Source organism: Oncorhynchus kisutch, linkage group LG28, assembly GCF_002021735.2.
Source record: "Oncorhynchus kisutch isolate 150728-3 linkage group LG28, Okis_V2, whole genome shotgun sequence".
In the NCBI taxonomy this organism is placed as follows: Eukaryota; Metazoa; Chordata; class Actinopteri; order Salmoniformes; family Salmonidae; genus Oncorhynchus; species Oncorhynchus kisutch.
In genome coordinates this window covers 21,916,970-21,942,449 of record NC_034201.2, presented here as the reverse complement: position 1 = coordinate 21,942,449, position 25,480 = coordinate 21,916,970, and the positions used below count along the sequence as shown (strand labels likewise).

The 25,480-nt window shown below is 42.2% G+C and overlaps 1 protein-coding gene across 3 annotated transcripts in view; it reads left to right on the top strand.

The window, feature by feature from the left end:
• Nucleotides 1–20,792, top strand: part of LOC109872934 (vacuole membrane protein 1) — a 129,943-nt gene extending 109,151 nt beyond the window's left edge. For all 3 annotated transcript variants that reach the window (XM_020464362.2, XM_020464360.2, XM_020464361.2), the window contains exons 11-12: nucleotides 16,471–16,573; nucleotides 17,904–20,792. In XM_020464362.2, coding sequence (XP_020319951.1) covers nucleotides 16,471–16,573; nucleotides 17,904–18,047 — 247 coding nt within the window. In that variant the 3' untranslated portion in view covers nucleotides 18,048–20,792. The remainder of the gene's footprint in view (nucleotides 1–16,470; nucleotides 16,574–17,903) is intronic.
• Nucleotides 20,793–25,480: the final 4,688 nt, after the last annotated feature.

The following is a 25,480-nucleotide window of genomic DNA, read 5'->3' as shown; positions in this document are numbered from 1 at the left end:
CCAGTCTGTGTTAGCAAAACAGTCCTGTAGCGTAGCATCCGCATCATCTGGCCACTTCTCAATTGAGCAAGTCACTGGTACTTCCTGCCAGTGGTGGAAAAATAACTAATTTGTCATACTTGAGTAAAAGTAAAGATACCTTTAATAGGAAATGACTCAAGTAAAAGGGAAAGTCACCCAGTAAAATACTACTTGAGTAAAAAAAGTAAATGGAACTTCTAAAATGTACAGTGCCTTGCGAAAGTATTCGGCACCCTTGAACTTTGCGACCTTTTGCCACATTTCAGGCTTCAAACATAAAGATATAAAACTGTATTTTTTTGTGAAGAATCAACAACAAGTGGGACACAATCATGAAGTGGAACGACATTTATTGGATATTTCAAACTTTTTTAACAAATCAAAAACTGAAAAATTGGGCGTGCAAAATTATTCAGCCCCTTTACTTTCAGTGCAGCAAACTCTCTCCAGAAGTTCAGTGAGGATCTCTGAATGATCCAATGTTGACCTAAATGACTAATGATGATAAATACAATCCACCTGTGTGTAATCAAGTCTCCGTATAAATGCACCTGCACTGTGATAGTCTCAGAGGTCCGTTAAAAGCGCAGAGAGCATCATGAAGAACAAGGAACACACCAGGCAGGTCCGAGATACTGTTGTGAAGAAGTTTAAAGCCGGATTTGGATACAAAAAGATTTCCCAAGCTTTAAACATCCCAAGGAGCACTGTGCAAGCGATAATATTGAAATGGAAGGAGTATCAGACCACTGCAAATCTACCAAGACCTGGCCGTCCCTCTAAACTTTCAGCTCATACAAGGAGAAGACTGATCAGAGATGCAGCCAAGAGGCCCATGATCACTCTGGATGAACTGCAGAGATCTACAGCTGAGGTGGGAGACTCTGTCCATAGGACAACAATCAGTCGTATATTGCACAAATCTGGCCTTTATGGAAGAGTGGCAAGAAGAAAGCCATTTCTTAAAGATATCCATAAAAAGTGTTGTTTAAAGTTTGCCACAAGCCACCTGGGAGACACACCAAACATGTGGAAGAAGGTGCTCTGGTCAGATGAAACCAAAATTGAACTTTTTGGCAACAATGCAAAACGTTATGTTTGGCGTAAAAGCAACACAGCTCATCACCCTGAACACACCATCCCCACTGTCAAACATGGTGGTGGCAGCATCATGGTTTGGGCCTGCTTTTCTTCAGCAGGGACAGGTAAGATGGTTAAAATTGATGGGAAGATGGATGGAGCCAAATACAGGACCATTCTGGAAGAAAACCTGATGGAGTCTGCAAAAGACCTGAGACTGGAACGGAGATTTGTCTTCCAACAAGACAATGATCCAAAACATAAAGCAAAATCTACAATGGAATGGTTCAAAAATAAACATATCCAGGTGTTAGAATGGCCAAGTCAAAGTCCAGACCTGAATCCAATCGAGAATCTGTGGAATGAACTGAAAACTGCTGTTCACAAATGCTCTCCATCCAACCTCACTGAGCTCGAGCTGTTTTGCAAGGAGGAATGGGAAAACATTTCAGTCTCTCGATGTGCAAAACTGATAGAGACATACCCCAAGCGACTTACAGCTGTAATCGCAGCAAAAGGTGGCGCTACAAAGTATTAACTTAAGGGGGCTGAATAATTTTGCACGCCCAATTTTTCTGTTTTTGATTTGTTAAAAAAGTTTGAAATATCAAATAAATGTCTTCCACTTCATGATTGTGTCCCACTTGGTGTTGATTCTTCACAAAAAAATACAGTTTTATATCTTTATGTTTGAAGCCTGAAATGTGGCAAAAGGTCGCAAAGTTCAAGGGGGCCGAATACTTTCGCAAGGCACTGTACTTACGTATGAAAAGAAAATGTATAAACCATTTCAAATTCCGTATATTAAGCGCATATATAGGATAGCCAGGGGCACATTCCAACACTCAGACATAATTTACAAACAAATATTTTGTGTTTAGTGAGTCTGCCAGATCAGAGGCAATAGGGATGACCAGGGATGTTCTCTTGATACGTGTGTGAATTGGACAATTTTCCTATCAAAATGTAATGAGTACTTTTGGGTGTCAGGGAAAATGTATGGAGTAAAAAGTACATTATTTTCTTTAGGAATGTAGTGAAGTAAAAGTTGGCAAAAATATAAATAGTAAAGTACAGATGTCCCAAAAACGACTTAAATAGTACTTTAAAGTATTTTTACTTAAGTACTTTACACCACTGCTTCCTGCTTTAGTTTTTCCTTTAAGCAGGATTTCTGAGGATAGAATTATGGTCAGATTTGCCAAATGGTGGGAGAGGTTTGTACACGTCGCTGTGTGTGGAGTAAAGGTGGTCTAGATTTTTTCCCCTCTGGTTGCACATGACATGCTGGCAGAAATGTGGTAAAACTGATTTAAATTTGCGTGCATTAAAGTCCCCGGCCACTAGGCGCGCCGCTTCTGGATGAGCATTTTGTTGTTTGCTTTTGGATATATAGCTGGTTGAGTGCGGTCTTAGTGCCAGTGAAGATTTGTGATGGTAAATAGGCCGCTACGAATAGTATAGATGAGAACTCTCTTGGTAGATAGTGCGGTCTACAGCTTATCATAAGGTACTCTACCTCAGGCGAGCAATACCTCAAGACTTCTTTAATATTAGACATCGCTCACCCGCTGTTATTGACAAATAGACACACACCCCCGCCCCTCGCCTTACCAGACGTAGCTTCTCTGTCCTGCCGATGCTTGGAAAATCCCGTCAGCTCTATATGATCCGTGTCGTTGTTCATCCAAAATTCGGTGAAACATAAGATATCGCAGTTTTCAATGCCCTGTTGGTAGGATAGTCTTGATCGTATATATCATCCATTTTGTTTTCAGAACATGCTCTTGGCATACAACACATCTCAATATTTTTTAAATGTATTGTTAAATCATAATAGAAAGCTTTTATATGATGTGGTGGTCCTGATAAGACCGAAGCCACCGGTATATTATATTTGATGACTTATGATGATGTCTCCTCATCAAAAGAGAATGCTTTTCCTGTCATGGTTGTCATGGTGGTTCAGAATGTGCCCCTCTCTCATCTCATTTAGCTTCTGATTGAAGTCTAGAGCAATCATAAATAAAGACGAACAGTTTTGATCTCTTGGTAAGAGTGCCAGCACACCACAACCATAAATAATCTTTCATCACATCCTATCCCTGTTTAGTGTTGCCAAACCATTCATATAAGAATCACAGTGGATAGAGCTTATCATGCTACTTCCTGTATGATATGATGTCCCACAGCTGCTTGGCACACCAGACTCATCATGACACCCCCCAAGTCACAATGACTCTGCTGGTGTAATCAGATCACATCAGCACATTTCTTTGTTACCATCCCCCTTTACTTCCCTCTCTTGTTATCTCTGATAAAAGACTAGTCAGTGTGGTTGGGATTCCAGAGGAAAACACACATCATTGTAAGTAATTTATTGGAACAGGAGAGGTTGGATGGTTTCCTGTGTTAATCATGCTTGATGAGCGTCAGTAATGAGAGCTCAGTGATTAGATACTGTATTAATTCCACCCCAGCCCCAGCCTAAAGGGATGTTTGATGTCTGCAGTAATAATGATAATAACTTTATTTGTATAAAGCATTTCAATATAAGTAACAAAGTGCTTCAACATCAAAATAAAAGTACTATCAAAGACAGGAGGAAGGGGAAATGGAGAGGAAAGAGAAGAAGCAGCCTGATCTCCAGCCTAGAATGGTCCACAGCACCCTGCCAGAGGATCTCCGGCTGCGTCCTGGCTCGTAGGGAGATAAAGGATCTGAGATATAGGATGGCTTTAAACCAAGCCTAGCCATAAACGTCATTCATAAAATGTTTTCTAAAAGTGACTTGTAGCCAGTGTGGAGAAGCTGAAATAGGTGTCCATGGTTACATTTTCGGGTGCCTGTTAAAAGCCGACCTGCAGCATTTTGAACTAACTGTAGATGGAGTGGTTTCTGACTGAGGCATGTATACAAAGAATTACAGTAATATAGGCGTTAGGAAATAAAGCATGTATAACTTTCTCTAGATCAGTGACTGAAGTAAAATACTTGACTTTAACTATATTTGTTAGATGAGCAGGACTGGACAACCTTCTTCACATGCAGAGGAACTATACTGTACTTACTGTTTTTAAATCTTGAAAGTAGCATGGGAATTCCCTGGATCATAATCAATCACTTTGATTGAAGCCCATCTACCGCGTTCAATCAGCCACTGTAACATGTAGTGTATTGTAATTCAGTAATCCCTCAGATTGTGTGTCAATGGAGGGGATTATTGGTGAGAGGTCCATTGAGATGGAGGGGCTGGGGTTGGTGTGGAGAAAAACCAGGCTGACTGGGGGTCTCCCTATGAATGGCAGGGATAGAGAATGGGGAAAAAGGGATCCTCTCCATGAGAAGGTATTAATTTCCATGTGAGTCCATCTCTTAGTGTGGAGCACATTATCAGCACAATGTCCATGCAGATGGCCTTTCCTGCTCCTTGACTCCCTGCCTCCCAGACCAACTAACACTAAACTACAGTAAGCTTAACCCTGTGAGCCTTTTTAACACACTGATGTGTGCCTGGGCTAATTGTGTTTGTATCAGTAACTGACCAGTTAAAAAGATCTGACAGAGAATTATCCAAATTTCCTCAGAAATTCTATCAGGAATTTACCAGATACTAAGTAAGTGTTCTAAATGAAGGTGAACTTTAGGCCTAGGCGATGAATTAAATGTAGGTAAAGTTTGGATGATTATGGTGACTCCTCACCTCTCACAAGATTCTTTTAGCAATACCAAAATCAAATCAACGTTATGTTGTTAGTTGGTAGTCACTGTCTGCTGAGAACGAAGGCTGGTAGGGACGGATCACCTGAAAAGCCCTCATAAAGATGGCATTTATCAAGCCTATAGTGGCAGGCCGGGCCAGGCCTCTCTAGGGGGAAACACAGTCGGATCTCTCATTTAGGAGGACAGGAGAGAGGGGTCAGAGTGGAGGAGAGAGTGATGGAGGGCCAGATTGGGGTTGACGGTTTTTATAACAGAGTCGTTAAGTTTAATGCAAGTCACAACGGGGACCCTCTTTACTCAACTCCTCTTCTTATGATTACAGCGCTTGGCTCCCTCAAAAAATAGATTTCTCTCAATCGGAGAGGGTTTGAGAAATACATAAGGACTTGGAGAGCTTGCTCTGTCTGTCCAGAATCCAGGTGGTCTTCACTAAGTACATCAAATATTATGACTTATTAAATGACAGTTATAAGTGATATTTGTATTTATTTATTTAACTTTTATTTAACCAGTAAAGACACTTGAAGTTAGAAAACCTCTTTTGCAAGGTCGACTTGGCAAGAGGTCAGTAGGAAAGTATGATATAGGTGATATGTATACAGTAGCAGTCAAAAGTTTGGACACGCCTACTCATTCCAGGGCTTTTGTTTACTTTTACTATTTTTTACATTGTAGAATAATAGTGAAGACATCAAAACTATGAAATGACACATATGGAATCATGTAGTAACCAAAAACGTGTTAAACAAATCAAAATATATTTTATATTTTCGATTCTTCAAAGTAGCCATCCTTTGCCTTGTAGAAAATAGTCAAAATAAAGAATAACCCTTGAATTAGTAGGTGTGCCCAAACTTTTGACTGGTACTGTATGTGGTCATTATCACATTGAAGGCCTGCGAAGGGGTTGGTACTCTGTGTTTTGTTCTCTGTGTGTGTTTAAGGTACAGATATGTACGAGTGGGGGAGATGGGGGTGAAGTAGGTGGTCAGATCAATGCACTGGGTCCGGTGTCATGTGTCGTTGCCCTTAAGTTTGGCGTGATCATCGTTGCACGGCACGCTACTTCCTGCTTTATTCATCCCTGATTCATCTGTTTTTGTCTCCTGTTCCCCCAAGTATTTTTCATTTGTACAACATCATTGATTAAATTAGCAACAAACAACAAATCTATTATGACTTAATATAACGACACAATTCCTGTCTGATTTTAGTCAACATGATGTGAGTGTTTTGGATAGGTTAGTATCAGTGGTCTGCCAGTGATGCTCTGTCTGTATGAAGTGCTGTATGAGCACCTCTCCCCAGAGATGGAGGACAAGTCATCAAAGAGCCGTCCAGTCCACCTCTGTTCACCCTGTGTCCTGAGTCACAGGCCTGCTTTACAGCGCTGTCTGTCTGTTACCAGAACACACGGCAGGGCAGGATGTTGCTCCAAGGCAACTCATTCAACATGAACACAAACAGAGCAGTGATATCAGAACAATGACAGTCAAGCTAATAAGTCAAAGGGTGTGTTTTAGTAGGGGGTTGTATCTAAATAGGGATTATTTACAGCTAAGTTCACCATACAAAGAGACTGAATAACAACTGTTTACTCTTGTACCTCTAACACCCTTTTATCAATTTGTGTTTGAAGAGATCGGTGATATACTTGATTAGACTTGTTTTAAATGATTGGAAGAATGTTTAACTTGATAGTACTAATAGGTGATTTTGCAATTATCAGAGCTTCACATACATTTTTATCCATGGTCTTCATCTAATGGTTTTAAATAGTTTTTTTTAAAGGAACATGTGAGGTTATTTATATTGAGAATCAAAATGTAGTTCCTCTTTTTTCATGTTTTGATTGACCACACAGTGCCTTCAGAAAGTATTCATACACCTTGACTTATTCCACATTTTGTTGTGATGACATTTTTTCTCCCCCATCTACACACAATACCCAATAATGGAAAAGTGAAAACATGTTTCTAGAAATGTTTGCAAATTTATTGAAAATTAAATACAGAAGTATTCACACCCCTCAGTCATTCATGTTAGAATCACCTTTGGCAGCAATTACCACTGTGAGTGTTTCTGGGTAAGTCTCTAAGAGCTTTGCATACCTGGATTGTACAGTATTTGCACATCATTCTTCAAGCTCTGTCAAGTTGGTTGTTGATCATTGCTAGACAGCCATTTCCATGTCTTGCCATAGATTTGCAAGCCTATTTAAGTCAAAACTGTAACTACGGCACTCAGAACCATTCAGTGTCGTGTTGGTAAGCAACTCCAGTGTATATTTGGCCTTGTGCTTTAGGTAAAAAAGGTGAATTTGTCTCCCAGTGTCTGTTGGATAGCAGACTGAACCAGGTCTTCCTCTAGGATTTTGCCTGTGCTTCGGTTTATTACGTTTCTTTTTCTCCTAAAATACTCCCTAGTCCTTGCCGATGACAGGTATTCATGCAGCCACCACCATGCTTGAAAATATATAGTGGCACTCAGTGATGTGTTGTGTTGGATTTGCCCCAAACATATCTTTATTCAGCACAAAAATTACAGTTAATTTCTGTGCCATATTTTTTGCAGTTGCCTTATTGCAAACAGGATGCATTTTATTCTTTATAGGCTTCCTTCTTTCCACTCTGTTATTTAGGTTGGTGTTGTTGAGTAACTACAATGTTGTTGATCCATCCTCAGTTTTCTCCTATCGCAGCCATTAAACTCTCTAACAGTTTTAAAGTCACCATTGGCCTCATGGTGAAATCCTTAAACTGTTTCCTTCCTCTCCGACAACGGAGTTAGGAAGAATGCCTGTACCTCTGTAGTGACTCGGTGTATTGATACACCATCCAAAGTGTAATTAAAAACTTCACCATCCTCTAAGGGATATTCAGTGTCTGCTTTTAATTTTATTTTGGCCCATCTACCAATAGGTGCGCGTCTTTGTGAGGCATTGGAAAACCTCAATGGTCTTTGTGGTAGAATCTGTGTTTGAAATGAACAGCTCGAATGAGGGACCTTACAGATAATTGTATGTGTGGGGCATAGAGATGAGGTAGTCATTAAAAAAATCATGTTAAACACTATTATTATTAAACACAACTTCTGTGACTTGTTAAGCATATTTTTACTCCTGAACGTATTTACGCTTGCCATAACAAAGGGCTTGAATACTTATTGACTCAAAACATTTCAGCTTTTCACTTCTAATTTGTAAAAATATATATTTTTAACATAATTCCACTTTGACGTTATAGGGTAGTGTGTGTAGGCCAGTGACACACACTCTCAATGTAATCCATTTTAAATTGAGGCTGTAACACAACTAAATGTGGGAAAAGTCAAGGGTTCTGAATATTTTCTGAAGACACTGTAGATACTTTTTCATCTTTGGCAATAACAGTGGTTGTAAAGCACTGGAACTAGCAATAGACAATTGCTATTTTGTATCGTTGTGGTGTTAGGAAGGGGCAAGGTCAATAAAGTAGGTCATGAGCAGTACTTTCACTGGCTGTCTGTACATTAGACAGACAGACAGACACATCCTGCCCAAAGCGTATGCACAACCTAGCCACAAACCTGAGACTATTACTGTGCTCAAAGGGGAGACTGAAAAACTCCTCATGATTCACCGCTGAACCACGTTCCCTCCCTTGTTCCGAGGTCTGACAATAAAAATATTACAATTGAGTAAGAATAATATATTTATCTTAAATGGTTGCTATTTGTTAATGTGTTGTTATTTTTTATGCATGTAATGAAAGTAGAACACATTGTACACAATTTTAGAGTGAAAGACTGTCTTGCAGCCTTTCTCCAGCTCCATAGTAACCTATGTGTTGATCTGTGGGAATGTCAAAGCAGATGATCAACAAGGTGAATGTATTATATGAGCCGTACGTACACAGCCACCCATTATTCACTACATACTCTTTAAGCCACACATTCTGCATTGGTCAATCATAGATTTGTTACTTACATAATTAGTTTGTTAACAATAAATATAGCATGGGAGATATTCAACCTAGGTGGAGTGTCTCTGACTCAGTAGTGTAGCCATCGATACCTGGTTAAATAAAGGTGAAATAAAACTTTTTTTATTTTTATTTTAATGGATCAATGGGATCAGATCTGCCTAGGCAGACTCTGGTTCTAGCTTCCTCCCATACCCCCTGCTCCCCTGCCTCCCTCCCCTCCTCTTGGCCTCTCCTGCGTTCCAACTGGGAATCCTGGCCAGGCTAGTCATGGCTGTCTCTATCCCTCTGAGTCAGTCAACCATGCCACTACCCACACCCTACCTCTGGAAAGGCCAGCACAGTCACTGAGTGACACAGACCTCTCACCTCATCACACCTCCTCAGCCACTCATAGGCCCAGACCCGGGTGGTTGTTGGTGGGTTGTTGGGGGGGCTGTTTTATAGGACTGTGAGGTGACAGGAATAAGAGTGTGCTATATATAATTGGTGCTCTTTGTTTCCTGGCAGTGGGCACCCCTGGGGGCAGACGGTGTGTTTAGCTGGCAGTCCCTCCCTGCAGACCCGTGCTGATAAGTCATTTGCAAAAAAGAAATGATCTCATCCCTTCTTCCCTCCCTCCCTTCATTGTTTAGTGCTCCCTCCTTTCTGTGAATTTGTCTGAGAGTATGTCTGTGAAAGAGATGGTGTGTGTGAGTGTGTGTGTGTGTGTGTGTGTGTGTGTGTGTGTGTGTGTGTGTGTGTGTGTGTGTGTGTGTGTGTGTGTGTGTGTGTGTGTGTGTGTGTGTGTGTGTGTGTGTGTGTGTGTGTGTGTGTGTGTGTGTGTATGTATTTGTGTGTGTTTGTGTGTGTGTGCCACAAATAGTTGAGAAGGAAGCAGGCAGAGTTGTGATAAACACACTGGCTGGGTAGTACTAGGGGGATCTTCATCCAGGAGTGGGCATCATGCCTTAGTCATTGGGAAAGAGCCTGATTCAACGGGACCAGATCAGACTGACACAGTGAGACATGGAGTCACACATACATTTTTTTCACCGTATTTTTCACCGTAACTCTTTTTTTTTTTTTTACACTCTTCACAAACCATTATCAGGGATTATTGCTTCCCTACATGGGCCATTATTACATGCTGGCATGTGCACATGTAGAGTCCTAGTTGTGCTGGAGCACCTGTAACAAATTACACGTGTTCTCTCTTTTTTCTCTTGTAACTGTAAATTCAACACATTGTCTATCAAAGGAGATCTGCATGATGCATGAAGTCCCCTGCGAGCACGGTGGTGCGTTGCTGCATGAAGTCCCCTGCGAGCACGGTGGTGCGTTGCTGCATGAAGTCCCCTGCGAGCACGGTGGTGCGTTGCTGCCTGAAGTCCCCTGCGAGCACGGTGGTGCGTTGCTGCCTGAAGTCCCCTGCGAGCACGGTGGTGCGTTGCTGCCTGAAGTCCCCTGCGAGCACGGTGGTGCGTTGCTGCATGAAGTCCCCTGCGAGCACGGTGGTGGGTTGCTGCATGAAGTCCCCTGCGAGCACGGTGGTGCGTTGCTGCCTGAAGTCCCCTGCGAGCACGGTGGTGCGTTGCTGCATGAAGTCCCCTGCGAGCACGGTGGTGCGTTGCTGCCTGAAGTCCCCTGCGAGCACGGTGGTGCGTTGCTGCATGAAGTCCCCTGCGAGCACGGTGGTGCGTTGCTGCCTGAAGTCCCCTGCGAGCACGGTGGTGCGTTGCTGCATGAAGTCCCCTGCGAGCACGGTGGTGCGTTGCTGCATGAAGTCCCCTGCGAGCACGGTGGTGCGTTGCTGCATGAAGTCCCCTGCGAGCACGGTGGTGCGTTGCTGCATGAAGTCCCCTGCGAGCACGGTGGTGCGTTGCTGCCTGAAGTCCCCTGCGAGCACTGTGGTGCGTTGCTGCATGAAGTCCCCACCGGCGCCGAGCGGAGAAATGAATACCGCCAGTAGAAGGTTACTTTGGAGTTGCGTTTGTTGTCTCATGGTCAGGCACAGGGGTGAAGGGGCCAACTGCAGAAAATACTAGCTTGTTTTGACAGCATAGCCTAGCTAACTAGCTGATTCATCTAGTCTAGCAGTGGTTGTAGCAGAGATACTTAACTACCTCCCTTTTATCTCTGGTTCTCCCTGGCTTAGCCTACAATGTGTGATGAGTCTGTGTGTTTTTGTAGAAAATTAAGGCCTGTAAAACACAACATGGACAATTTGGCTAGAGGAGCAGTAGAAAAGTATCAGCACATGCCCTGATTACATATGCCATTATTACCAGATAACAACAATTATACAGTTTGTGTTACATCTTCAACAAACTGTACATTGAAATATTATAATTGTAAAATTAGATGGAAACCTTTTAGATGAGTGGTTTAATCATAGATATTCATAGTTGTGACAAAGACTTCCAGGTTTCATTGTCTCAGGTCAGACAGACACAATACCTTAACACCAAGCCTGAGTTTCTGGCTGAATCTGGTTGTACTGGCAGAAGTGTTATGTTTGATGTGAACTTGGGCCCTGACGGTGTTGTGTTGTGTTGAGTAACACTAACGGTTGCATAAGCTCTTTGTTGTGATGTTGTAACCAGTTGGACCTGGCCAGGGGTTAGCTAGCTGTGCTCGCTGTCATGTGAGAATTGTTCTCTATCGCTGTCATGTCCTGCCCCTGGGTTGGGTGTGTGTGTGTGGGTATTTATGATTGTGCCACTAGTTTTCATGTGTGTATTGTGGCTGCTTGTGGTCGTGTGTGTGTGTGTGTGAGAGAGAGAGAAAGATTTGTGTGTGTGTGTGTGTGTCACAAGGGGCCAGGGGTCATAGGTTACCTCTGAATCATGTTCTGTAGAATTTGGTTTCAAGGAAATGAACGCACCAAAGAAAATGGGAATATAATATACGCGACAGAAGGAAATGATAGCTCATAAAAAAATGGCCCGTTGTTGACGGTCACAAATGAACTCTTTAATGTTTTGTCCTCTATGTAGGAGGAGGATGTATTGGTGGTGATTTCGTTAAGGAAGCAAGTCTCCTTGTGAGATGTTAAGAACATGGCTCAGCACCTGAACATTCTACACCTCCCTGGTTATTTATCAATAAGTAGACATTTTCCTCCTTGATGTGACTTGGCTGTGAGTGGGTAGGCAAATAGACCTTCACAGCCAGACAGGGAGCTCAAATCGCTGACAGGGGCGAAATGAAACCATGGTTATCTGATTTGGCACGACTCGTTTCTTACATATCATGATGCATTAGGTACTAGTAATTTCCATTCTTCTAAGTATGGCCTAGGCCCTATCTCTTACTTGTCCGCATGTGGATGTCCACAGGTCCCCCCAGTCAATCATGCTGGCAGGGCTTTAGTCACAGCCTCTCGTCTCCCCCATCATTAGACAGAACACTGTCGATTTGACCGTTTGACCGTCAGCGTATGGAGTGTGTGTGTGTGTGTGTGTATGTCTGTCACTGTGTGTGCATGCATGTTTGCTTCAGTTGTTGTATATTTCAGTGTGTGTGTCAGTGTGTGTGATGATATCTATACCTCCCATAGATCTGTCAGTCCTCAGTTCCCACCACTGACCTGAGATGTGAGCTCACAGGGTGAGGAGAAATGAGACTCATCATCTGCTTGATAAGGTCATCCCTGCATGAATCTATGCATCACTTCATTTAAATGGATCAATACAGGCTTCATAAAGTTAACAAGAGAGTTAGTACACCCAAATGTGGCACAGCAGCTGATCTAGTATATCAATGTAAAAAGGAAGGTGATCTGTTAGGTCAGTGATGCATTACAAGTTTTCAAGTCACCCCCTGTGTCCTACCTGGCATCATCAAATAGCTGTTGCTCCCATGTTATGTCCAGATATTTTTTTTTAGCGTGGGCTCTGTAGTCCAAACATACCACCTCTTCTGGTCAATGACGCCATATATTTGCCCTCAATGTTGCATATTGATTAAATCTAACCTTAAATCTAACAGCAACAACATTGATTTATTTATCTTAGCTCTGAAGGCTTTTGGTAACTTTTGATCGCATATAATTGGGCTTTATTATGCATTTGTAGATTATTGTAGGACTTTATATATAGCTTCAGTTTTAATCTTTTTGTCAGATGTATTTATGTAGGCTCTGGTATATTGTGAGTCACTGAATGAAGACCTGTCTGATCTAGTACATGTTTGAGTTTTCTTAATTCAGTAATAGTAAAAATGATCTGAAAGAATTTGGAGCCAAAATGTATGCTACATTTGGTGTTTGATGTTGACATATGTTTTTTAACTGCACATTTGAATGGTTTTGCCCCCCCTTTGGAAAAATTGCTATGTTTTCTCTCTCGTTGGATTACATAATATTACTGCAATTTGGACTCCCTTGTTATGGTTTATTGAAAATAGAATTATCTCATTCAATGTGAAAAATGACATTTAGAATTAAATGTAGCATTTGTTCAGCAATAGTTAAATCAGTAGAATCTCTTCACCAACATGCAAAAACAAACTGATTTTAGGAATTGGTGAATATTTCATACACTGATGTGTAAAAATATATTTTATAGGGATTTTATAGAAACAAAATGTTCAGAAAAGTATTATTTTGCAAAAGTTCCAGATACTGTATCACAAAATCACAAAGAGTCCTGAAGTACTAAAATCATGTTTTTGACCATTGGTTTTAGAGTTTTCTAAAGGTAGAAGGCAGTCAAGAAATAGACTACTATTGATTGTAGAATCTGTGGTTGATTTTATACTTTGCTTAGGTTAATTTCCTTAGTTATTTGTATTAGATTCATGCTTTTAATAGATTTAGGATTATAGAGTAAATGCATGACATGAATCAAATCTATCATTTAAATGTGTGATATGTTTTTGTTCCGTTGCTTGATACTTATGTCTGCTTGTTGTTCATTTAGAGAGAAATTTTATTTTGAAATCGAGTGGCGTTATTTTAGCTAGAATCTATATGGATCAATTGTGACTGATTACGGGAACTAGATATATTCCTCTTTAATAGGGAAATCCTCTTTTTATATTGGATTGTTAGGCTAATTCTAAAAGTGTCAATTTGGTTTTCTAGGTTTTTCTGGTTTGCATTGAATTATAATTATTCTCCACCCACACTGTTGCTCTATAGTAAATATCTTTATGTTATAGTATTGTAAACCACATGATTTCAACAAACATGATGGTTACAAGGTTTGTTCAGTAGCTGTTAAGCAAATAACAGGAATGTATTGTTTACTGAATAGCACTATTTTATTAGACTTTTACTGAAATACGGCTACTGCCACATTCTCCCGCTTATGGTTAAAGAGCCAGCAAACTCAGGGTGTGGTTACAAAAATAATTGAAGAGAAAACATTTCATTTGAAAACTCACAGAGAGTAAATCACATTTTTTCAATTTTTTTTAATCACAGATATTTGAATGCATACCTTCAGAAATTCTATATTTTCCAGATTCCACATACTCACATTGTCTGAATGTAACATTTACAATTCCCCTTGAACAAAAAAATATAACAATCACTGTCTGTGCCTCTTACAAAAATATATTACAATCACTGTCTGTGCCTCTTACAAAAATATATTACAATCACTGTCTGTGCCTCTTACAAAAATACAGCACAATATATGGTTTGAAACATACTTACAGGTATATAGTACAACACAAGTCCAGAAGGTTCACAAAGCATTGGTCTGTAGAATGTTCTAGAAAGTTTGTGATAGTTCCAAAAGCTCAAAACAGGCAGTTTTATGTACGTAAAGACACACAGATACATCCCTGAGGTATTAAAACATATTTGTGACTGTTAGGTTTGAGTTTGTGTCAACTTGTTAAGTTTTTGTGTCAGGCTTATGACTCAGTGTTGCTCATCGTACAGGACATGAATTGAGCCCGCCATTTCTCAAACCCTGACTTGCTCTCTTTGTTCTTGTCAGTTTATGTTTCCGTCAGTCGAAAATTGAATATCTGATCTGATTTTGAATTTATTTATTTGTCTTAGAGTTAAGTTATTACCAGAATTGTTGTACTATTTAGCATTTAGGAAGCGGTTTGGTTTCTATGTGTGTAAAAAGTGCTGTAGAATGTGTAGGATGGTGGAGGGGATGAATCTTTAATCCACTCATCTTCCTCTGGATCTTCTTTTGTGCATTCTCTATTGGGTCAGGTGAGCATGATCCATCTCTAGGATTTTCTTTGTCACTTAGTCTTTTTATTCTGTCTATTCATGACAAGGATATCCGTAACTCTGTGTTTGGTTAATGATTAAAATAAACTTAACTGTTGTAAACTCATGCAAATGAAAATGCTTGCTGTGACAACTCTTGTTTTCTCACACAATGAGTGGGAAGATTGTGTGTGTGTGTGTGTGTGAGAACACGCACACGTGTGTGTTCAGTGTGTGGGAAGTGCGTAAATTAAAGAGTTTGAAAGAGAAACTTATCGGTCCTATGAAGTCAACAGCCTTTGTGAACATACGGTTCACACTTTGAGTTGTGTCTTGGAACATGCCATCCCCACACCACCGTTACAGATGTAGAATTTTCACCTTTATAATCAGGAGTTGGAATGCTTTTAACAATGTTGGTAATAACAATGTTATAATTGACAAAGTTGTGCCACTAAATAGTGTAAGGTCTTTAGTATGTATTTGTTTAGTGATTAATCACTAACTCCTGACTAGGGATGGGCCAGCATTCTCTCTTTCTCTCTGCCGCTCTCTCTATCTGTCTCTCTCTGTCTGTTCCTCTTCCTTCTTCTTTGTGTGTGTGTGTGTGTGTGTGTGTGTGTGTGTGTGTGTGTGTGTGTGTGTGTGTGTGTGTGTGTGTGTGTGTGTGTGTGTGTGTGTGTGTGTGTGTGTGTGTGTGTGTGTGTGTGTGTGTGTGTGAGAGAGAGAGAGAGAGAGAGAGAGGTGGGGGGTGGTAGTGTGCTTGTAGTTGGTGGCTGAATCTTGTAAAGGGTTTTCCTAATATGGGCTGTCTTACAGCAGCCTCCTCATCCTATGGCTGGTAGAGGGCAAGGCCTTCCCCCTCTCTCAGCCAGTGATGACACAGGCACGACTCACTTCCTCATTAATTGGCTGGAACCAGTTCTTACAGGAACCGCTGGTGATAAATGTGAGAGTTCTGAGAAGTCATTCATTTCTCCTCGCTCGCTGCAGCAGAGAGGAGAGGAGCACTGCAGGGGAGTTGAACGGGTTTGCGGATGTGTGCGTGTATGTGTGCCAGAGTGTGTGTGTGGTTTCCAGAGCCGGAGTATGTGTGTGTGTGTGTCTGTGGACTTAGAGGACAAGCCAACTTTTTCCCCTTTTCTTTTTATTCTCTCTTTTTGTTCTTAAACAAGCTGAAGTGTTAGGATATGTAGCTCTCAGTACATCCTGTACTTTTTCACTGTTTCTTTTTTTTTTGTCTGTTCTGAATTCCTGTCTGTGGGGATGAGTTGTTTGAATGCACAGTCTCTCTCGCTCTCTGTGTGGAAGAGGGAAGCAGGGAGAGAGGAAGGGAGCAGGAAGGCAGGACAGCATGTCTCCCTTTGTTGCTGCCCTTGGCTTGGTGGTGAGTAACAATGATGTGACGTGTTCTGTGTTCCCCTCCTCCCTCCCCTCTGTCTCTCTCCTTGCCTCCATCCCACCCTCCCTCCTTCCCTTCCCTCCCCTTCCTTTTCCCTCTATCTGTTGGCTGTGTGACAGTGCTGTCCCAGTGCTGGGCTCCTCTCTACAGAAGCCCTTTAGGGAGTACTTGCAGGCCCAGAGAGCCAAGATGCACCACCATGCGGGAGAGGGGACCTCAGCCGTAAGTACCTCATCCAGGGGCCCATCCTCTACTATACTCTACTGCCTTCCTTTATTCACTACCTCCCTCATTGAGAGGCCCTCTCTCTAAAGAATGTTTCCCTCACTTTCTTTCTCTCATTCTCTTAGACTCCCTCCACTTTTCTTTCTTTATCTTCTCTCTATCACGCTCTCTTTTTTTTGTCTCCCTCTCTTTCAGTAATTTACTTTTTTTATTATTCGCTTTCCTTTCAATCTCATTTTCTTCTCTCTTTTTCACTTTTATTTCATATTGAATTTTCTCAGATTTGTAATCCTCCCATCTCTCCCTGACTCTTTCTATTACAGTAGTGGGATGAATATATACAGTGGAGATGATACTGTAGTCCAGCAGTAGCAATGTAATAGTACTGTACCTCTCAGGGCCTCTGGGCAGCATTTAGAGTGACAGAGAGAGGGTTCATTGGGTGCATGGTGGGCTGGGCAGGCTGAGGACAGGCTAGGAGGGGGCTGGGGCTAAGAGAGAGGGGGCCAGTGTAGGGTCTGGCTATAGCACTATTAGCCGTGTAGCACTATTAGCACTTAACAGTGTTAGCAGTAGGTGTGCTGAGTCATGCTTAGTCTGAGTGGAGGGGAGTGTGTGAGTGTTCAGTCACTCCTCCTTGTCACAGAGTGACCCGCCTGAACCCACTGCTAGTGATGACTGGGGGGCGGGCGGGGCCCCCCTGCCCTGCATTGACAATCCATTAAAAAAATCTGTCTGGAACAAAAAGAGCCAGTTGTAGCTGGAGCCGTATCTCTTTGAAAGCTTAAAAAAAAAATCTCTCCCTCTCTTTTTCTCGCTCTGTATCCCTCGCTCACTCCTTCTGCCTCTCTTTCTCTTTCTCTCTCCCACTCCCTCTCTCTCGAAATGATTAATTGAAAACATTTTTCTTTTTTTCCTCCTCATCCGATGTGCGAGCTAGTGAGAAAGCGAGAGAAAGGGAAAGGAGAGACTGAGTTGCACAACGAGAGATTAAGGCTGTTTCTAGAAGAATGTTCCTTTTTTATTGTAACTTGAACCTCCTGCAGTTACAGGAGAAAAGCGAGGCAATTTAACTTTGGGGAAACGGAGGCTGCCAGTTGGGGTCACCGGGGGCGAGGGAGGAGGTTTGGCGGGTTTGCTTTTTACGACCACTGATCTCTCTGTGTCCTGCACATGGATGGATGTGGGAGCAGATCTCATCCCACTCAGATAGAACATAGGTCCTAGTTTAGCATCAGAGCCTGTAGATGCTAGGGACTACGTGGGGAAGGCTGACTCCATAGTGACCAGGGTCTCGCCCCTTCTGTTTCTGTTCCGTTTCTTGCAGGATGAAAACGGGCTGTCGTGGGTCTTTGAGAAGGTGATCGTGGTCATGGTTTGTTTCTTTGTCTGCTCCATCGTCAACTCCATGGCCCAGAGCTATGCCAAGCGCCAGCAGCAGCAGATGTACTCTGAGGGGAAAACCAAGTGAAGGCAACACTAAGAAGCGAGAAGAGCAGCTAGCCTAGCACACATTCTGGGCTCTCGGTCAAAAAAACCCCAGCACAAACCTGCTGTATCCTCCTCTTTTTTCTCTGTCTCCAATAATCTCCAATGAGACACAAACCGCCATAATCCGAGTATGGGCGTCCATGTTATCGATCGATGGATATCCATCCGTATGAAGTAACCGTTTTCTTTGTTTCTGTAGTGATACTGAAGGTTATCCGTTTACATGGAACTTGGACTTAATTTATTTGCTTACCAGGATTTTTTGATAGAGATGATGGCCCATAGTTTTTTGCTTCCTCAGTGGTTGTTCACTATAAGGTAGGTGCATGGCCATGTGGTGTGGTGTTGTATGGATAGGACATCCATTTCATTGAGCAGCTCTACAGTGACTGTGTGTGGGTGGGTCAGCAGCTACTGGCACTGATTCTCCTTGGCGAGGCCTTAAGTTCTCTTTGGTCCAGCTTCCACGACTAGAACTGATAGTCTTATCATAGAGCCTGTTTATTTAAATGATTATGTTTGGCTTGGATCGTTTTTATTTTTCTTAAATGATTTGGTGTGTGCACTGTAATGCAGGGACTGATGTTATGTATTATTTTAGTTGTGTAAGGCTTCATCAGTTTTTTTCCCAGTTCATTTATTAGGGTTTGTGTTTTTTGTTGTTGTTGTTTTTTCAACTGAAATGGGATAGACAAGGAATGCACATCTTGTAAATATAGCTATGATAATATAGGATTTTCATAACTTCACTTCTACAAATCTGATGTAGATAGATCTGAATAAATCAAAACAGGGAGTTAAATCACTTGATTTTTATCTGTACCTATACTACTATTGATGTAATTTCTATGCTGTAAAATTCCACAGAGTGAGCACCTTTGGATCAGACTTCATAAATCGTCCATGAATCATTCTGCTGGTCCCTTTGTCTGGAGTTATTTTCTACTTCCAATAAGAGAGCACATGAGTCAGACCTGGGGCTGCTCAACCAACCAGATGCACTGATGGATTGAATCAGATCTGTGTTTGTGCCACTTCTGGAACTCTCTTCCTTATAGAGCCTTTCATTCGGATCACAATTCGTGTTTGGTGGTATCTGTTTAGTTTATATGATCTTTTAGGGGTTGTGCCTGGTTTGAAGCTTGTGGTAAGTGATTCCTTTGTCTTCAGTGCCTGGCTATTGAGGGAGTTTCAGACAGTGTGTGTGTTAATGCAGCAGACTCCTCTGCACTCTCTCAACTCCCATGTAAAGCTTGAAGCTCATGTTCACAATTCCTCTGGGAGGAAGGGCAGCACTTAAAATGATGTTATGTCATCAATATGTTACTTTTTTATGTCTTATGCTTGTTGGATAACGTCAGCTGGCTTGTGATCCAAGATTCCTATTTTTCGTAATTGCTTGTGAATTATTTTTGTATTTTTTGTACTGTTGCCCTGGTATGTTGGTTTGGGAGCTCCGGGCGGACAGGCAGGAAAGGGGGGGAGCGAGTGGAGAGAAAAAGAGAGCGAGCGCAGTGAAACGGGTCTGTGGCGTTACCTCCAGTGAACCCTCCTATGAACTCGCTGCACTGCCCCAGTGACGGAGCCAGGAGACGAATCAGTCGAGTAGATTCAAAACAGAGAGGCACTGTTGAACGCACAGAGCCTCAGCCTCCCTCCAGTCTGCTGCAGCTCTGCTAATCACCCCATTCAAATACAGCCTCTCTCTCTCAGGGTAAGTAATGGAAGGATTTTCCCCTCCTCTTTCCTCATGTGTGTGTTTGTGTCTCAGGCATGTCCGTCACTCTCTCGGCCTGTCAGATAGCTTATCAGACTGGTGTTGGCTGTTACATTGCAAGGCGACAACAGTCTGTAGGCTGTCTGACATTTCGGGCTCTTTCATCTGACCAGCATCCTGTTTTCTCTTTGTCCGTCTGTGGTTGTTGTCATTGTTGAAGCATCGGTTCCCATTTTGAGCTGTGTGGTCTGATGTTATTGTTCCTTTGTTGCAAAATATTTTAGACATAAGTTTGGTTTATTCGCTCTCTTATTGATATATTCTTTGTTGACTTCTTTTAAAGTGGTTATATATGTATATCTGTTTGTAAATTAAAATGTATTGCCGTTAATTTGTGTGTGTATGTATGTGTGCATGTATCATTGCCTATCTGTTAAAAGGGATTGTGTGTGTTTCTGGAGTTTGTCTCAATCCCCTTGAATTTCCAGAGAATCAGGAAAGCACACACCTTATTGCAACACTCCATTGTGACAGCCAGCCAGTATTTGCTATGGTACACACAGTTCTCACCTCAGATAGTTCCTCCTTCCACTTTACACTTCTCTCTTTTCTCTCACACACTTCTTTCCATTTTCCACTATTGCTCAATAGCAGATTTTTTTTTGTCTAACGTTGCATTTTATTAGTACAGCTTTTTCTTGTTTTTGCTTCAGGGTTTGTATTTAGAAGTAGCTGAAATCATGGCTTGACCAGTACATGTTCTTTTTGTGGTCATAAATTTGCTGAGCCAAGATGACTTAGCTTTTGAGAAATGACTTATGTTTTCCTTTGCAGTTTTAGAACATCTTGTTCCATAAGGGAGCCCCATTTTTGCGTGTGTGTGTCTTTCTCTGTGTGTTTACGTTTCTATGTGTAAATGTCTGTGTAATGGTAAGTGTCTGTACTTCGGAATTATTTTCGATGTATGTATGTCCTGTTTTATCTTTAAATAAAGTGGACTGAAATAAAGTCACTGAGTTTTGTTCATTATTTTTTAATCATGTGATATGCCGTGACTGTGGCCACACAACCCATTAGGACTGGCCCTAGAGTTCCTCAGAGACACTCACATATCAGCCTTGGGGAGGGACAGGGAGTATATTGACTTCTCTCTCACATTTCATCTACTTATGTTTCACATTCAATGGTTATCACGTTACAGAGCGTCTCTTTTCCTTAAACATTTACATCATATCACTTTCAGATTGCAAATCATGTCAGTGCTGTGAGGTTACAGTAACAAATCTGATTGATTATGGTTAATGAAAAACGACGATTCCAAATCAAATCCACATGCGCCGAATACAACAGGTGTAGACTTTACCGTGAAGTGCTTATCCAACAATGTCGTTTTAAGAAAATGGAGTTAAGAAAATATTTACTAAATAAACTAAAGTAAAAAATGTAAGAAAAAGTAACACAATAAAATAACAATAACGAGGCTATATTCCAGGAGTACCGGTACCGGGTCAATGTGCGGGGGTACAGGTTAGTCGATGTCATTTGTAAAGTGACTATGCATAGATAATAAACAGTGAGTAGCAGCAGTGTAAAAAGCAGCAGTGTAAAAACAAAGGGGGGGTCAATGTAAATAGTCCGGGTGGCCATTTGATTAGTTGTTCAGCAGTCTAATGGCTTGGGGGTAGAAGCTGTTAACCTCTTAGCGCACGGATCCCACTAGCGAGAGACTTTTGGACCTAGACTTGGTGCTCCGGTACCGCTTGCCATGTGGTAGCAGAGAGAACAGTCTATGACTTGGGTGACTTTGACAATTTTTGGGGCCTTCCTCTGACACCGCCTAGTATATAGGTCCTAGATGGCAGGAAGCTTGGCCCCAGTGAAGTACTGGGCCATACGCACTACCCGCTGTTGCGCCTTACGGTCGGATGCCAAGCAGTTGCCATACCAGTTGCCATGCTCTCGATGGTGCAGCTGTAGAACTTTTTGAGTATCTGGGGACCCATGCCAAATCTTTTCAGTCTCCTGAGGGGGAAAAGGTGTTGTAGTGCCTTCTTCACGACTGTGTTGGTGTGTTTGGACCATGATAGTTTGTTGGTGATGTGGATGTGAATGGGGGCGTGTTCGGCCCTCCATTTCCTGTAGTCCACGATCAGATCCTTTGCCTTGCTCTCTTTAAGGGAGAGGTTGCTGTCCTGGCACCACACTGCCAGGTCTCTGACCTCTTCCCAATAGGCTGTCACATCGTTGTCGGTGATCAGGCCAACCACTGTTGTGTCGTCAGCAAACTTAATGATGGTGTTGGAGTCGTGCTTGGCCACACAGTCGTGGGTGAACAGAGATTACAGGATGGGACTAAGCACGCACCCCTGAGGGGCCCAAGTGTTGAGGATCAGCATGGCAGATGTGTTCTGCCTACCCTTACCACCTGGGGGCAGCCCGTCAGGAAGTCCAGGATCCAGTTGCAGAGGGAGGTGTTTAGTCCCAGGGTCCTTAGCTTAGTGATGAGCTTTGTGGGCACTATGGTGTTGAACGCGGAGCTGTAGTAAATGAACAGCATTCTCACATATGTGTTCCTTTTGTCCAGGTAGGAAATGGCAGTGTGATTGAGATTGCGTCATCTGTGGATCTGTTGGGGAGATATCTGAATTTGAGTGGGTCTTGGGTTTCCAGGATGATGGTGTTGATGTGAGCCATGACCAGCCTTTGAAAGCACTTAATGGCTACGCGGCGGTAGTCTTTTATGCAGGTTACCTTCACTTTCTTGGGCACAGTGACTATGGTGGTCTGCTTGAAACATCTAGTTAATATAGATTTGGTCAGGGAGAGGTTGAAAATGTCACTGAGGACACTTGCCAGTTGGTCCGCGCATGCTCTGAGTACGCGTCCTGGTAATCCGTCTGGCTCCGCGGCCTTGTGAATGTTAACCTGTTTAAAGGTCTTGCTCACATCGGCTATGGAGAGCATGATCACACAGTTGTCCTGAACAGCTGGTGCTCTCATGCATGATTCAGTGTTGCTTGCCTCGAAGCGAGCATAAAAGGCATTTAGCTCATCTGGTAGGCGTCACTGGGCAGCTCGCGGCTGGGTTTCCCTTTGTAGTCCTTAATAGTTTGCAAGCCCTGCCACATCCGACAAGCACCAGAGCCGGTCTAGTAGGATTCAACCTTAGTCCTGTATTGACGGTTTGCCTGTTTGATGGTTCGTCTGAGGGCCACATGAGGTGGAAGCATGAGGACAAAAGAGGACCACATGACAAAGTTAGACCATGAGGCACAGTGATGAATGTCTACTAGGGGAAGAGGCAGATTGGTCCTGAGTCTGAGGGTGCTTCTCTTACTTCTTGGTTGCCCTGTAGTCTACCCATATGCTCAGTACCTACTTCCTGTGTTAGTTAATCAGACGTCGTATGGGTTTTGAAAGCTGAGTACACAGATTGGGGAAATGAGTTGGCACTGGTTTTGTCGGGCACTCATTGGACTGCAAATTGAACCAGGGTTGACCATCTAAATGTTAGTTTGCAACCACTTGCATGATGAGGCAGTAATATTAACAAGTGTTGCTTATTTGCAAGTCATTATCAGTGATTTGTATGTAATTGTGGGAAAAAGTGAGAGGAAAATCTTCTTCTGCTCCATTCTGCACAAACCACATTCATGAATGCAAGTCACCAGTCTCTGTTTGTCTTCTGAATATGCATATGGTTTCATTTCTGAGTAAGAAACCCCTCACCTGTTCCAAACGAACCATAGTAAAGCTATTGGGTTCCTCTGAAAACACACACGCCAGCCACTGGGCATAAACATCAGTTCAACATCTAGTTTTGATTTACATTTAGTTGAGTTGTCAACTAACGTGAATTCACCTTAAAATCAACCAAAAATGTCACCCTGTCATTCAATTTAGGTGAAAAAAATGCGAGATGTTTGGCTTTTTGCAAATCGAATCAGTTTTCCACATTTATTTAACGTCCTCACTCTTTACATTACATTTTTTGGTTTAAATGAGTTTGATACAATGTTGATTTAACCAGTTTTCGCCCAGTGGGCACTTCCAAACTGTCTATTGTGCCGTTACAATGTCTTTCCACTAAATTCACATATGCACACAGGCTCACACAATAACCACTTCTGAACAAATGAAACTAAAAATGTATTTCACAGCTATGGCATAAATCATTTATTTTATTGTGATGTTATAGCCTACAACAATCTAATTAATCAACTGCTTCAAACAACATGTTCTAATAATGTTATAACCCAGTTAGAGTGTGTAGTCACAGTGGCATTCATGTTCATTGATATGCTGTTTCGGAATGACTGTAGCTGCGTGACTGAAACAGCTTATTGAGAGGTTTTAAAGCCGGTAAACTTGGTGTTACTGATGGTAATTGTAGACCAAAAGTGGTACATTCTGGCTCCTCTGCACCACACCATTGCCAATATGGCGGAGTGCTTCACCCTTAACCTAACTGGCAATGCCAGCAGGATACAGAGTGTGTGTGCGTGTGTGTGTTGTGCGTGTGCGAACTGTGAGAATACAGAAGAGAACAGACACACCCTGGTAATCACCAGGCTGGCACAACCTGTTCTGCTCTGTCCCGCTGTACAAATCTCACCAGATTCCATTGACTCCAATTCATAATTTGCATAACTGTAATCATTACATTTTTGGTGGTTGTTGTGTCACTGACTAATACATAACAAAAGAGCACCCTTGAATCCTTGTGGTGCATATCCTTCAGAAAGAGCACCATCATGATTTTGTAATGATTCTTTTAGGGAAGAACCCGACAACATAACCATGTAAGTTAATGTCCAACTTTTCCCCCCTCCATCTTCTTTGAAGCCATTTTGGAAATTCCCTTTCGCAATAATTGTTAAATAAATGTTTTCTCTGTCTTTCAACACGTATCAACACCAGAAAGCCCCCGTTTAAATCTAGAAAGAATGGAGCCGATAGAAAGGTGCCATTTGTTACTGACAGACAAAGCTTGTTTCTACCTGGCATGGTCATCTACAGCAGTGGAAGCTGCTGTGAGGGGAGGACGACTCTTAATAATGGCTGGAAAGGAGCTAATGGAATGGCATCAAACGCATGGGTTGATACCATTAATTCTGCTCCAGCCATTACCACGAGCCTGACCTCTACAATTAAGGTGCCACCAACCTCCTGTGATCTACAGTAATCTCTACAGCATATACACCCACAGTCTCTCTATGGCCATGAAATACAACCAATATTGTCTATTGATTTGAACACGTTTGTCTGCCTCTTTCTCTCTAATTTCCTCTCTTCCACTAACCCATTTTAATATTTTCATTCTCTCTTCAACAACCTGGCCAAAGGATGCACATCACTCAGTCGTGTCTCAGACAGTTACTCACTGGAACAGACCACTAATGAATCAAACATCCTAACATCCTAATGTGCATGCCAAGACAGAGAATGTTGTATCTGCAGCGTGTACCCACTATACGTGCATACACACACACACACACACACACACACACACACACACACACACACACACACACACACACACACAGCCCCTTAATCTGGGAGCACTGAGGCCCATAGACGAAGTCAACCATCTGAAGAACGCATGCAAGTCCTCTTCCCCTCTGACTGAATAAGCCTGTGTGTGTGTTGTGAACAAATACTCCCAGGTATGCCGGTCATCATCACAGGCATGAAGG